General features: G+C 44.4%; 1 protein-coding gene across 4 annotated transcripts in view; it reads right to left on the reverse strand.

Moving 5' to 3' along the window:
• DIP2C (disco interacting protein 2 homolog C) overlaps positions 1–15,763 on the reverse strand; it is a 376,181-nt gene that overhangs the window by 42,832 nt on the left and 317,586 nt on the right. For all 4 annotated transcript variants that reach the window (XM_073018672.1, XM_073018675.1, XM_073018674.1 and 1 more), the window contains 2 exons: positions 8,218–8,386; positions 5,822–5,992 (listed from right to left, as the gene is read on the reverse strand). In XM_073018672.1, the coding sequence (XP_072874773.1) occupies positions 5,822–5,992; positions 8,218–8,386 (340 nt within the window). The remainder of the gene's footprint in view (positions 1–5,821; positions 5,993–8,217; positions 8,387–15,763) is intronic.

Raw genomic sequence — 15,763 nt, forward strand, 5'->3', positions numbered from 1 at the left:
TTTCTATATAATAAAAATCAAAGTTTCTGATGTTTTTTTCCTAGTAAATAAACTACCGAGGTCTCTTTTGGAAAACAGAAGACCTCATGTTTTTCTTCCCTTCTACTAGAAGGAGGATGCTAATTTTTCTGTTATAGTGAACAATATCTCTAAATCTAATGCAACAAGAGACCTTCCAGCTTACATTTTTGAAGAGTAATTGTGGCTGTGAGAAATATATTTCCAAATAATAAACGACACCTTCTAATAATACTAAATTTATGTGAAAGCTAATTAAACACAGAAGTCAAAATTTGATCTTTCTAATGTCCACTTTTATCATAAATTCAATAAATTCAAATTGTTTTAAAGTCATTGTTACAGCTAAAGATTCTGGGAAATGTTACTCCTAAGAGTAACAAATAGCTTTTACTTCTAAATTTTGTTCTGTTTTTGCCTCCTAGCTTTGTCAATTATGAAAGTTCACTTCTCAGGGCCTCCATCTCTCACTTCAAATGCCTGAAAGGGCCCTTAAGGAGCATGAGAAGACCTAACTAGAGGCTGTCTGAATCCAACGGTCCAATGCAATGACTAAAGAATGTATTTTTCCAGCGTGAATGTCTCTTAAGGTGCAAGCCCCAGACTTCCTGCTATTAGAAGGTTGAAGAATAGTAAACCCTGGGTTTTCACTTGCAAGGAACAGTTACAGATGTCGTATGAGCTCTTAGCTGGTGAAGATTCACACCAGGGGTTCATTTTAGAGAAAATTCATCACGCCAAATCATTTTCCATGGGAGACTACACTCTAGTCAGGTAAGTATATGTTTAATTTCTCTAATGTAAATTGTATTTATTACACACACAGATTGGCAGTTAAAAGAATCAACTTTGGGAGGCCGAGGCAGGAGGATCACGAAGTCAGGAGTTTGAGACCAGCCTGGCCAACATGGCAAAACCCCGTGTCTACTAAAAATACAAAAATTAGCTGGGCGAGGTGGAAGGTGCCTATAATCCCAGCTACTTGGGAGGCTGAGGCAGAAGAATTGCTTGAACCCAAGAGGCAGAGGTTGCAGTGAGCTGAGATCATGCCATTGCACTCCAGCCTGGGTGACAAGAGCAAGATTCCGTCTCCCAAAACAAACAAACAAACAAACCCAGAATCAAGTATCGGTGCTTTCACAAAATGTATACAACCTTAAGAAGTGACTGTGATGATGTGAGATGGCACTGGACACTCAGGGAGGGAGGTTCTTTTGTAAAACTGTGCTCTTGGTTGATTGTGGTAGCTTACGCCTGTAATCCCAGTGCTTTGGGAGGCTGAGGTGGGAGGGTCACTTGAGGCCAGGAGTTCAAGACCAGCCTAGGCAACACGGTGAGACCCTGTCTCTACAAACAATAACTACAACAACAAAGAAAAAACTGTGTTCTGTAACACAGCTACTCACAGAGCAGAAGAGACATGCATATGTTGATAAATAACTATAAAGCAGGTGGAAAATGCAAAGGAGGAAGAACAAAGTACGCTGGCAATTCAGAGGAAAGAGAGCATTGCAGCTGACAGAGTTCGAGAAGGCCCCACGGAGGGGACCCGGGCGGAGAAGCAGGACAAGGGCAGAGGAGAGTCCATCCAGGCCGAGCACAGTGTCCGGGTTATGAAGCAGAAGCAGGAAAGACTGCATGAGAAAGGGGCTTAGGAAAAACTGCACGAAGGGGAGGCAGATGCTTGGGGCTGGATGGTGATAGGACCAGAGCGCCACTGATGGAGCTGATTTTTGCAAAGTAAAAACAAACGCCCAGTGTGTCTCTGTACACCTGTAACGTTTCGTGTGTCGGGTACGTTTTAAAAAGTGGCTGTCCAGGTGCCAAGTCAGCACTGGTAAAACTGCACGCGGCTTCCCCCTTGAGGATGCAGCACTGCTCAGTAGCACCAGAAAGGCCTTTAAATCCTGCAGTAATAATACTCAGGAACTGCGCAGCTCAGCCTTCCCTAAAGACCAGGACCCCCTCTGACAGTGATGACCCTGACACCTCCTGAGCCCTGTTGCGCCCGGGTGAGGCTCCCTTTCTCTTTGGGACAATGTTCTTTGCTGAGTCTGCTCCCTATCTCCTGGAGACAAAGCTCTTTCCTCGCTCCATCAGGCTTCCTCCAGCAGAGCACACAGTCAGGGAAGGCCTGTGGGGGCTCCAGCGAAGCAGCCAGGAGAAACCAGTGCTGTTAGAACGCAGTCCGTCAGGGGCGCCGGGGCTGCAGTCGGGAAACCAGCGCTGTTCGAATGCAGTCGGTCTGAGAGCAGACACCCCCCCGCTTCCACACTCATTCACAATGCTGTTGCTTCAAACTCAAAACTACATTTTTCAACATCTTTAAATATTTAGGTACAAGGTTTGGAATTTTGGGAGTATCTTAATTTTTTGTGTTTTTTATTTTTCACATCAAACGATTAATTGTGATTATCTCAGGGTAGATGGGTTTATGAGTTATTTATAAGCTAAAGTATATTTTCTGATTTTGTTTTCTAAAATATTCTTGTATAAAGAAAAATAAATTCAGTGTACACAAAATTCAGAAACATTTCAGGCTTTCCTTACTACCACTCGTAAGCACTCAGTGTACATTTACTATATCAGGCATGTCCTGTGTGCTGGGCTCTGTGGAGAGCCAGGCAGCGAGAGGTGGTTTCTGCCTCTGGATTCTGGGCTTCTCCCGCTCTGCTTGTTTGCTATCACCAACATGTTTTTTTAATTTTGCAAAAATTCCAGAAAATGAGTGTTTCCAAAGACCAGCTCTGCCTGAAGCCTTTTCACTTACGGTTGCCTTCACTGGTCTTTTGCACGGCTCCGCCCTTCCGATGTGCTCCGCGGAAGTGTTCCTGACCGCCCTCCCCCAGAATGCCCCCCCATGCCCATGCGCTCTAGCCTCTCACTGCTCACTTACTAAGAACGAGTCGCTTCCTGAAAACATTACCTACATGCCTACTGTCCATCTCACTATGAGAAATGTTTGATGATGGCACAAACTTTGTCTTAAGTTTCTCTGTAGTAAAATTTGACCTAAGCTGACACGAGCCCCTTTAAGTCTGGGTCTCCTGCCCTTCCCTGCTGCAGGAACACTGGCACATGTGATACTGAACTGTGGCATCATGCATGGCATCTGTGCCACGTCACCTCTCACAAAGCCAGAAACCTAATTCTGAAGCGCACCTGCCCTCAAAGCTTCAGGCAAGGGGAGGGTGAGCCTGCATTGCTTTGTACATAAATTTAATTTCTCTCTGCTAGTAGACACTTGAATACTTCCAACTATTTTCCAATACTATTCAGATAAGGAAATGCTGACCGAAAGGAGTTATGAATAGGTCAAGTAGAAAACTGAACATAGACAAAAATGCTTAAAAGATGCGCCAAGACTGCAAAATAGTGCCATGACCCATGATTAGCAATACTGAATTTTGACTCGGCAGTCATACTGATGAACTTGTCTTCTGTACAAGAACATATTGCTATTTCCCATTAAGAATACATAACTGGGCCCAGCACTCTCACAGGGCACATTCATTCAACATCCAGCACGTGTCCGGCCCCGCCCCGGTGCTGAGGTAAGGATGGTGGCACACTTCAGAGCCTCGCGGAAACACCAGCATGCCAGTTGTTCTTCAGGCTGTCACTTTCCTGCAATTTTTCTCTTTCACCTCCATGTTTTGGTTCGTTTTTAGTGTATTTTATCTTCTCCCACTGAGCGTACTCCTTCCCTGTAAACCATCTTAAAACATTTTGAGGCCGGGCGCGGTGGCTCACGCCTGTAATCCCAGCACTTTGGGAGGCCAAGGTGGGCGGATCATGAGGTCAGGAGATCGAGACCATCCTCACTAACATGGCAAAACCCCATCTCTACTAAAAATACAAAAAATTAGCCAGTCCTGGTGGTGGACGCCTGTAGTCCCAGCTGCTGGGGAAGCTGAGGCAGGAGAATGGCGTGAACCCGGGAGGTGGAGCTTGCAGTGAGCCGAGATCGCACCACTGCACTCCAGCCTGGGCTACAGAGCGAGACTCCGTCTCAAAACAAAAACAAAAACAAAAACAAAAACAAAAACAAAAACAAAACAAAACAAAAACCATTTTGGATCCAGGTGGATAGAAATAAATAATAAATGAAAAAGTAAAGAAAAAAATAAATGTACGTACTCTACAAGAGGCCAATTTTGCAACACAGGTTGAACTCTGTCACCTGTTGGAGGGAGCAGGGCTAAGTGTTACTCTCTGCTCGTCTCCCTTCGGCCCCACCCCGACATTTTAAGAGACAAAGCCAGAAGCAGCAGCCTCGCCGTGGCTAGTGCCCGTCTCTCACAAATCACTGATTCGCTCTTGCCCGGGGGTCCCTGTCACTGGTGGGCAGAGACAAGTGGGACATCACACTATTGCTGAACTGATTTAAGAAGCAGACTTCTGCATTTCCTGTTTCTCCTAATGGGATCGATGGTGATAAACATTTATGAGGAACAGAAAAAGGTGAATAGAGAGAGAAAACTTCAATATTTTAAGAACTAGGTTGGTGAGATAAATCTAATTCTTCAGATGTCCTCTTCGAAAAGGGTATTAATTGTAATCACAGGACAAGGTTTACCTGACTCTTGAGAGAAATTTGGTAATTTATAATTTCTTAAAAATGAAGCTATTGTAATAATTAAAAGAGAAGGAAGACAGAAGCAAGGAACATCCCATGTATGAAAATTAAAAAAAAAGGCCAGGCGCGGTGACTCATGTCTGTAATCCCAGCACTTTGGGAGGCCAAGCCAGATAGATCATTAAGTTGACGAGATTAAGACCAGCCTGGGCAACATGGTGAAACCCTGTCTCTACAAAAAATACAAAAATTAGCCAGGTGTGGTGGTGGGCACCTGCGGTCCCAGCTACTCGGGAGGCTGAGGTGGGAGGGTTACTTGAGCCTGCCTGGGGGCGGGGGCGGGGGGGTACAGGCTGCAGTGAGCCGCGATTATGCGTGATTATGCCACGGCACTCCAGCCTGGGTGACAGAGTGATACCTTGTCTCAAAAAAGAAAAAGAAAAAAGAAAATCAAGAAAACCTTTCTGCAGCTACTTTTTCTGAAATGATCCTGGGCAGAGAGGAGGTTCCCTCCTCTGACCTAGTGGCTAACTCCAAGCACCTAGACAGGCGTGAAAAGGGCAGACGGAGCCTTCAGAGGCTCACCCAGCAGCAACCTTAAGCAATCACTCTGGGACCACAAGTAGGACAGCCGGTGGGCAGAGAGGGAGGTGGAGGTGACACCCGCCAACCATGTGCCTCACCAGCACCTGCTGAGAGGGGAGCCCTTACTTTCCAGGAACCAGATCTGCAGCTCTGCCTGGGGCTTGTCAGCCACTGTTAATGCAAGGCTGTCTTGCCAGAGCCCCTTCAGGTACGCCCGCTTCGCACAAGTGCAGCTTTGCTGTTTCTACACTGCCGCTGCAGCAGCAAATCCCAGAACCTGCTCAGTGTAATTAAGTTCTTCCTACAGCGATCGTCTGCACACGAGACTAAGTACTTTGAGGGACTGGTTTCTTGATCTGTCTAGTATCTAATCTTTAAAAAGTCCCACAGCAGAGGTCTGGACAAACTGCTCCTCCTGTCACAAAAGTTAAAATGTTCCAGGACACAGTAAGTGCTATGAATGCTTGTTATGAATATGGATACGAACGCAGACTGTAGTGTAAAAACACAGAGATCTGCACCAACCGCGTGCGTGTGACTGAGAGATCTCTTCTGAAGGTAGCTGAGCATTAGCCCAGGGAGACGCCTGGAGCCAGTCGGCCGCGCCCACCCTGGGAGCTTCCAGCTCGGGAATCTCACCTGCAAGCAAATCGCCAGGTTCACCCTGCAACCGAACGAGGTGCTGACGGCCCGCGGGTGAAGGCCCAGGTCCTTAAACAGCTTTGAGAACGACTGTGTGAGCGCGATCCGCGGCCGCTCTTCCGCCACGACCACGCAGGTCCTCACTCGGGACAAGTCCAGCCCTCGCGCCTGGAGATAACAACAGAGAAACCAAGTCAGCCCCCCGGGCCGGCCGAGCTTGGAGTGAGCCGGAGACGCCTTCCCTCGGATCCCCACATAAACACTGGAAAACTCAACATGGCGAGGCCTTTCCAGGGCCGCCTGTGTCCACCTCGTTAATGTAACAAGCCCAGCGGTGGTGAAAAAGCACTCACACAGCTATTCAAACGGTGAAGAACACACAGCCGCCTGCAGCCACAGCAAGAACTGTGAGGAGGAGACAGGCTGAGGAAAAGCAACTTCCTGGATGAGACGATGAAAGGCAGTTCGGGAAAGGAGAGGCATTTGATAGATTCTTCTGGGCATGGAGGTACCAGAACACACACTGGAGAGGAATGGGGAAAATCTACATATTTTAAAGAGATGGGGTCTTGCTATGCTGCCCAGGGGAGCTGAACTCCTGGGCTCAAGTGACCATCCCACCTTGTGGTCTCCCAAGTAGCTGGGACTATAGGCATGTACCACCACACCCAGCCTGAAAACCTGCATTTTAATATATAGGAATATATATTAAAATTTTTAGACTTCATAGACAGTGCTCCATTTATGCCCCATTACAGCAAGAATTTATTCTCACTCTCAGCGTGTCTGTTTCTACAGTAAGCATAAGATTAAGAACATCTCAGTTTCCACACCAAATTCAGTCAGCTGAGCACAACAGCAAAAGTCATACAAGGATTTCAAGGAGTTAAGCACAGCTCATTCTGTGGCACTGCCCGGGCCAAGAGGGAAAACAAGGGAGTGATAGGAACGGCTTGTGAATGTGAAGGCGAACCGTGAATGACTGTCTTGGAGTGGAAGCCAGAGCTGCTAAGAGGGCGGCCACCAAAACCCCAGCCATCAGGTCCTTCGAGCCCTTTCCAGGCAGCCTCAGCACACGGACAACTGACAAGGGTCCTGGGCAAGGAGGACACACAGCTCTAGCTGACTTCAACATTCGTGCTGAGCATATAGACACAACTGCACACACAGAGCTAAACAGGAAAAACTCAAGTCTGGGGAATACAAATTACGTATTCACACGTGCGCATGTCTGAGAGGTAAAGCACATGCAGCTGCAATAGCAGGCCTGAAGCCAAAGATTATAAATTTGGCTCCAGGTTCGTTCAACCTAAGAACCTGGAGAAGTCGCTTAATTTCCCTGTGATGTAAGTTTCCTCAGCTTTAAAATGGAGACAATGACGGCTCCTATTTCAGAGAGCTATTGTAAGGATGAAATGAATACGTAGTGACCCTCAACTACGTCATCATTTATTCTGGCTATTTATGTATGTGCCAACAGGAAGGTCATGAAAATGTACTCACTTTTTAATACAATATAGATAAACATGAATAATGCTGTGTAACTTTTTCCTATATAAATATAAAACTCAAAATGGTTGCACACTTACTTATATAACATTATCTTGCATTTTGCTTTCCTGTTCAAGCTTTATGCATTAGGAAGACAATGCAGGACAGATAAATGGACTGTCGCACTACTGATCTGTGTGCGGATGCCACAAACACAAACACAATCCATGTATATACGAAGACAGACACACATCCAAACAGTACAAAGTCGGTTGAAATTTAATCAAAACTGGTCATATGATTATTCCCTCCTAGTTACTTGTAGCTAAGTACTACTTAATTTACCATGAAGATATACCTATCAAAACATCCTTGGTTTAAATGGAGGGAAATACCATTATTCTTACATAATGGCAGTTACTTAAAAATAAAACACAACACTGTTAACTTAATCGTAAAATGAATTGAGCTTAGGGTCCAGACCCACAAATCAGGGTCTCCAGGAAAAACAAAAGTGAGTGGCTAAATTCAAACCTACCTTCTTAAATACCAGTATCAGAACAAGTTAACATCACCTCAGAGCTTCTGAACACCGAACACTTCAGAACACTGAATCCACCCAACAAAAAAATCAAATTTAGGATCTTTCAAGTAGACCCAGAGGAATGATAGGCATTGAAAATATTTTACATTCTGGTTTGTTACTCTCTGTGGTCGTGGGGAAATATTCACGTTAAAAACATTTTCATATAAAGGCAGTTTGCAAGCTTCAGGTGACGTTAGACTAAACTCAGGCTTTTTTTTGGAGGACTGTTTTAACTTCACCCAATCACAGACGTGCCTTCTTAGAAACGAGTCCCTGTGGGCTCGCGAGGCGCTGAGCTGCCAAGGGAGCTGCTTACCTTAAGGGACTCTGTTTGCGAGCCCAGCCCCTTGGTGCACAGCTCCATCACGGAGTAGGAGCAAAACGTGTCTCGGACTTTGTACTGACTCACGGCGAGAAGCCACAAGGCGGGGTTGGTTTCAAGCTCGGAGGGTGGGATCAGGATGGACTGGTGCCCAGAATACACACTGCAGAGAAAGAAGAGGCTGTCAGGGCGGGAGCTCAGCAAGGCTGGAGGGCTCAGGGCAGCACTGACTCCAAGGAAAAGGAGGACTTGGAACAGCCTGTGCTGCCGTCTGTAGAAGGGGACAGTAAAACCAATGCTGCAAACTGCAACCATGTTCACATGAAAGCCTTCTGAAAAGCAAGTATTTACTACAGAATCATGAGGCAGTTACTACCACTTTGAACACACATTTAAGACTACTAAATGCTGTGATGCTCTGACATCTCTCAGAACTGTGACGTCTCTCAGACCTGCGACATCAGCAAAGTGGATCCTCTTTCTTAGTAGAAAACACAGGGATCAAATTTTGGACCAAAAAAAAAAAAAAAAAAAGTCTAGCTTCAGAACAGGAGCTGGCAAACCACAGACACTTCCTGTTTTTGTAAATAAAGTTTTATTGGAACAGGGCCAGCCACCACCACTCATTTGTTTAAATATTGTCTCTAGCAGCTTTGAGCTGAATAATAGTACAGAGACCACAGAACCTAAAATATTTACCAAACAGCAATTTAAGAAAGAGTAGGCCTATACCTGGTTTAGAAAACTGACAGCCAGGGTGAAAAAAAGACAATTATGGTAATCACCAAACAGAAGAAAGAGAGAAAATATAACCATTCTTTAATTTTACCTTCATATGAGAGAATAGATTTAGAGAAATGAAGCAGTGATAGGTTACATATTTTAATTTATCATCAATTGATGGGTAAGTGTGGATTTAATAAACTTGTCAAAAATACATTTTTAATGTTTACTACTATGAATTCACATTAATAGATGCCATACATTAAAATGACATATCCCAGATAAATCACGTTCTAAGATTTAAAAATGAATAAGAACGTTCTGTTGCCCAGGCTAGAGTACGGTGGTATAATCATAGCTCACTGTCGCCTCCAACTCCTGGGCTCCAGCAATCCTCCTGCCTCTCCCGAGTCGGCAGGACCACAGGTGCACACCACCATGCTGTTTTTTTTTTTTTTCAGTGGTAGGGTCTATGTTGTCCAGGCTCGTCTTGAACTTCTGGGCTCAAGCAATCCTCTCTTGTTCCTGTTGTGGCCATGTAAGACGTGCCTGGGCCTCCCAAAGTGTTGGGATTACAGGCATGAGCCACCATGCCCAACCTACACCTTTTTTTTTTTTTTGAGACAGGGTCTCACTCTGTCACCCAGACTGGAGTGTGGTGGTGTGATCTGGGCTCACTGTAACCTCCGCATTCCAAGCTGAGGCCATCGTCCCACCTCAGCCCCCGAGTAGCTGGGGCTACAGGTGCACAACACTATGCCTGGCTAGTTTTTTTTGTTTTTTTGGTAGAGACAGGGTTTCGTCATGTTGCCCAGGCTGGTCTCAAACTCCTGGATTCAAGCGCTCCTCCTGTCTTGGCCTCCCAAAGTGCTAGGATGACAGGCATGAGCCACCACAAGAGGCCTACACAAAATTTTACCAGTGAAATAGCACTATGATTAACGAGTTAGGCCTTGTTAACTACTATGCTATAATACTAAAGCCAGTTCTCTAATGTGGCCAATCGCATTTAGAAATTTTCATAATTGTTTATAAGAGAATCCAACTAAATAAATGTAAGGAAATTAAGTTGACTAACAAAATTTATTTCAAACAGGACCCTTAGTATGAAAAACTACTCTTTGGCAAATGTGACAAAAGCGTTTTTGGGCAATTTTCCATTTCTTTCCTCATTCTCTTTTCCAAAGCTTGATTTATTCTTTTCAAAAGGACACAGAGCCCTCTGTGTCTGTGGATTCCTCACCCCTGGCTTCAACCATGAATTAAAGATGTTCATGAAAAAATCTGCGTCTATACCTAACTCGTAGATTTTCTTGTCACTATGGAATAGACAACACAGTACAACTATTTACATAGCATTTACATTGTCTTAGGTATTACAAGTAATCCAGAAATTATTTAAATCATGAGAGAGGAAGTGCACAGGTGATGTGCACATACAATGCCATTTTATGTCAGGGACTTCAGCATCCTCGCTTTTTGGTACCTACGGGGTCCCGGAACCCATCTCCTCCGTGGACACTGAGGGATGATTTATAGCAAATAGTGACCTTTTCAGGGGTTGAATCCTTGGAGAACAGGGTTAGGCACATAAAGGGTGAATATGAGGCCTCGAATTATTACTCTGCTGTAAATTGGCCATTTAGTCTTAGTTTTAAAAATTTTATTGTGGTAAAACATATGTAACATAAAATTTACCATATTCACCACTTCTTTTCTTCTTTTCTGAGACAGAGTCTTCCTTTGTCACCCAGGCTAGAGTGCAGTGGTGTGATCGCAGCTCACTGCAGCCCTGACCTCATGGGCTTCAGTGATCCTCCCACTTCCCAAGTATCTGGGGCTACGGGCACGTGCCACTATGATGGGCTAATTTAAAACTTTTCTGTGGAGATGGGGTCTCACTATGTTGCCCAGGCTGGTCTTGAACTCCTAGGTTTAAGCAATCCTCCTGCCTTGGACGCCCAAAGTCATTTTAACCATTTCTAAGTGTCCCTGGAAGTGGATTCCTCAAAAATACACATCAGCATTAATGATTTGCTCTGTCAGAACTGCCAGCAGACAAACGAGCTTGGGTACCCAATGTGAATTCCTGGCTAGAGAATTTGAAATATGCTTGTGAAAACGAAATATAGTTTCACCTCCCTCCTCATCCCCATAAATAAGAAGTCAACATTAAGAAAAAACAAATCTTGACAGCAGAAACAAATAGAAAACCCAACTCATGATTTCCTACTTGCCCTTATCTCACTCAATACGACAAATGGTGGTTAATTGCTGTATCAGCCAAGATTGATTTTTGCCACCGGCAATAAATTCTGCTATGGACAAGACAAACCTACTTAAGAGCAGGCTGCTTATTCTGAAGACATTATTCTCTGAGAATGTTGGGAACCTGAGCTGTTCTTTAGACCTTAACTTCAAAAAGAATAAAAATGGACATTTGGTAAGTAACATACCTTTGTACATTAGCAATTTGATGATTTCGGATTACTAACCTGACAAAACACACCAACAACTGAAACCTCTCCCAACTTGGGAATTCAACAAGACGGGTTCACCTCACCCGGGGTCCTGGGTGGTGCCCCCTCTGCCAGCAGGCATGCCATCCAGCCCAGGGTCTCCCTACACACTTCAGTTACTGCAGTGAAGCACTTGATTATTTTTTGTTGTGGAGACAGTCTCACTCTGTCACCAGGCTGCAGTGCAGTGGTGCATTCTCGGCTCAACGCAACCTCCGTCTCCCGGGTTCAAGTGATTCTCCTGCCTCAGCCTCCTGAGTAGCTGGGATTACAGGCTCCCGCCACCACGCCCGGCTAATTTTTGTATTTTTAGTAGAGACAAGGTTTCATGTTGGCCAGGCTGGTCTTGAACTCCTGACCTCAAGTGATCTACCCACCTTGGACTCCCAAAGTGCTGGGATTACAGGCATGAGCCACCGTGCCTGGCCTATTCTAAGAAACCCATCAGCTTTATTTAGGTAAACTTTGCATACCCTAAATTTCATTCATTTTAAGCACAGAATTAAATGGTTTTTAGTAAAATTGAAGAGTTGTAACATTGTCACCACTCTCGAACATTTCCACCTCCTGAAAGGGATCCCACGTCCATCTGCAGTCAGTCCCATTTCCAGCCTTAGCCACTGTCATCACTCTGTTTTTACAAATTTGCCTTTTCTGGACACTGCCTACCACACAGCCACACTTCCTTCCCTCAGCAGGTGCTTCTGGGCTGATCCTGCACAGAAGCACCCACCATATGGATGTGGCAGGCGTCCCTTGTTCATTCACCTGTTGGCGGACACCTGGATTGTTTCCTCGTGTTGACCAAGGTTCCAGGGAACTTACACCAAGTCTTTGAGTGGACGTTCGCTTTTCCTCCAACTAGGAGGGCAGCTGCTGCGTCTTGCAGCAAGTCTGCTTAATTAAGATCATGCCAAACAGTGGCTCCCCCATTTTACATTCCCGTTATCAATGTATGAGAATTCGTTTTTCCACCTTCTTGGCTACTGTTGCTTTGCAGTGTAAGTTTTGAAGTCAGAAAACACAAGCTCTCCAACTTTATTTTCCTATATTTTCAGTGACAGCGTTCTAGTGGGTGTGAAGTGGCATCTCACTGTGGTTTTAATTTACATTTCCCTAATTAATGCTGGGTATCTTTTCATGTCCTTATCGGTCCTTTGTATGTCTTCTTTTGATGAGATATCTATTCAGATCTCTTGCCCATGTTTAAATTATGTTGCTTGTTTCTGAGTTTTGAGAGTTTATTACATAGGCTGGGTGCAGTGGCTCACACCTGTAATCCCCAGCACTTTGGGAGTCTGAGGCGGGCAGATTACTTGAGGTCAGGAGTTCGAGACCAGCCTGGTCAACATGGCAAAACCCTTTCTCTACTAAAAATACAAAAAAAATTAGCCAGGCGTGGTGGTGCATGCCTGTAGCTCCAGCTACTTGGGAGGCTGAGGCAGGAGAATCACTTGAACCTTGGAGGCAGAGGTTGCAGTGAGCTGAAATCATACCACTAATCTCCAGCCTGGACAACAGAGCAAGGCTGTCTCAAAAAAAAAAAGGGAAAAAGTTTATTACATAGGTGCACTGAAGTACTTCATGAGATTTATAATTTGCAAATGTTTTTTCCCAGACTGTGGCTTATCCTTCTAATCATGTCTTTTGATATACAAAAGTTTTAAATTTTATTCAAGTCCAATTTATCAGTATTTATGTAGTGTACCTGTAGTGAACTCTGTGCCTAACCCAAGATTATGAAAATTTACTCTTGTGTTTTCTAAAATTTTTATAATTTTTGCTCTTACATTCAGATCTATGATCCACTTGAACTAACTTATGATGTCGAGTCAAGGTTTATCTTTTTTCATTTTCATGTGAATGTCCAAATTTCCCAGCATCTGTTGTTGAAAAACTCTTTTCTTCATTGAATTGCTCAGGTAACTTTGTTAAAAAATTATTTGACCATAAATATAAGGGTTTATTTCTGGACTCTCAATTCTGTTTATCATATATAATCAGTCTATCTCAGTCTGTCTCTATACCAGTACCATGTTGTTTTGGTTACTATAGCTTTGCAGCATTTTTGAAATCAGGAATGAGACGTTCTGAATTCTCCAATTTAGTTATATTATTTTAAAACTGCTTTGACTATTGTGGGTCCTTTATATTCACTTTAGGATATTATCAATTTCTGCTCCAAAAAACCCCCAAAAAGTAGCCTGCCAAGATTTCGATAGGAATTACATTAAACCTATAAAACAACGTGGGGAGAACTACCATTTTAATAATATTGAATCTTCTAATACATGAATATGGGCTGACACAATTTTTAAAAACAGGTGTAATCTTAAAAAGTATTTTGAAACAATCCCATTATATTCATAATTCTCAGATAAACAATCCTCTACTTTATGACAGAAAAAAGTTTTAGGATGAGGACATAAATTATTTGTGTTACTTAACTTTCGAATAATCACAAAGTCACAGAAAAGTTACAAGTACATTTAAAATAATTTTCTCTCCCTTGGATTATCTGATGGTGAGTCACTGACCTGATGCCTAATCCCAGATACCTCCTGGGGGATTTCCAACAAACAAGTCTATTTTCCTCCATAAACAACTAAGCTATCAAAATCAGAAACCAACACATTCCTTCTGTCCCAGCTCAGACCCTATTCAAGTCTCTCCAGCTATCCCCGATTATATCCTCTGTAGCAAAAGGGTCCAGTTTGCACAGGCACACTGCGAGGAAGCGGTCGGCTCTCAGCCTCCCTCTGTCCAGAGCGAGTTTCTGGATGTTTCCATGATTCTCACAACACCAGGCTTTGGGAAGATTCTAGGCAGGTGCATTGTCCAGTCAGTCCCCTAACTTGGGGGCCGATGCTTCCACATGGGGAGATACAGGGCAGGTGTCTTTGGCAGGAGTATCATGGATGCTGTTCTCCTCATCCCACCCGCCATGTGCTGCAGGCTTCACCACCAATGAGGTTTGCCTGGACCACCTGGTTCATGCTTTTCCACCCTGAAGCCTCTCTAACTTCGTGGATGGCTACTATAGAAATCCTCACTTCTCATCAAGCTTTCCATTTGTTCATCTATGTATCTAAATAGTCGGAAAATTTCCTATTTTACTCAAAGTGTTATAATCTGTTGCAATCTTTATTTCTTGAGACAGGGTCTTGCTCTGTCACCCAGGCTAGAGTGTAGTGGTATGATCTCAGCTCACTGCAACCTCAACCTTCCAGGCTCAAGTGATCCTCCACCTCAGCCTCCCAAGTAGTCAGGGCCACAGGTACACACCACTACAGCCGGCTAATTAAAAAAAAAAAGGTTTTTGTAGGCTGGGTGTGGTGGTTCATGCCTATCATCCCAACACTTTGGGAGGCTGAGGTGGGAGGATGGCTTGAGCCCAGGAGTTCAAGACCAGCCTGGGCAACATGGCAAGATCCCATTTTTACAAAAAGTTTAAAAATTAGCATGCCTGAGGTCCCAGGATAGTGATGCTTTGGTCGAGGATGGGTCCATGTACAACGGTGGTCTCATGATTCTGTAACAAAGCTGAAAAATTTCTACTGCCTAGAGACGTGGCAGCACACCACATTACTTGCGTTGGTGGTGGTAACTGGTCTAAACAAACCTGTGCTGCCAGTCATATAAAAGCACAGCACATACAATCACGTCTTCAGTTCTGTTTACATGATGCATCACATTTTTTGATTTGCGTATGACACAACCTTGCATCTTGGGGACGAAGCCTACTTGGGCACGGTGGATCAGCCTTCTGATGAGCACATAAAATTATGTACACAACCGAATACCTAACCATGATGATAAACAACTGTGCTACTGGTTTATGAAGTTACTGTACTTTGTTATTTTACAGCATCCTCCTACTTATATAAAAAAAAAAATAAATTGTAAAACAGCCTTGGCAGGTCCTTCAGGACGGTCTTCCAGGAGAAGCTATTGTTATCCTAGGAGGTGACGGCTCCGTACGCGTATTGTCCCTGAAGACCCTCCAGTGGGACAAGAGGTGGAGGGGAAGACAGTGACATGGAACACTCTGGCCCTCTGGAGGCCTAGGAAGGTGTGTGTGTGTGTTGTGGAGGCCTAGGTAGCTGTGTATGCACGTATGTGTGTGTGTGTGGTGGAGGCCTAGGCTGATGTGTGTGTATATGTGTGGATTGTGGAGTCCTAGGCAGCTGTGTGTGTGTGCGTGTGTGTCTGCATGTGTATTGCAGAGGCCTACGCAGCTGTGTGCGTGTGTGTTGTGGAGACCTAGGTAGCCGTGCGTGTGTGTGCGTGTGTGTGTG

Source organism: Chlorocebus sabaeus, chromosome 9 (genome assembly GCF_047675955.1).
Source record: "Chlorocebus sabaeus isolate Y175 chromosome 9, mChlSab1.0.hap1, whole genome shotgun sequence".
Classification (NCBI taxonomy): Eukaryota; Metazoa; Chordata; class Mammalia; order Primates; family Cercopithecidae; genus Chlorocebus; species Chlorocebus sabaeus.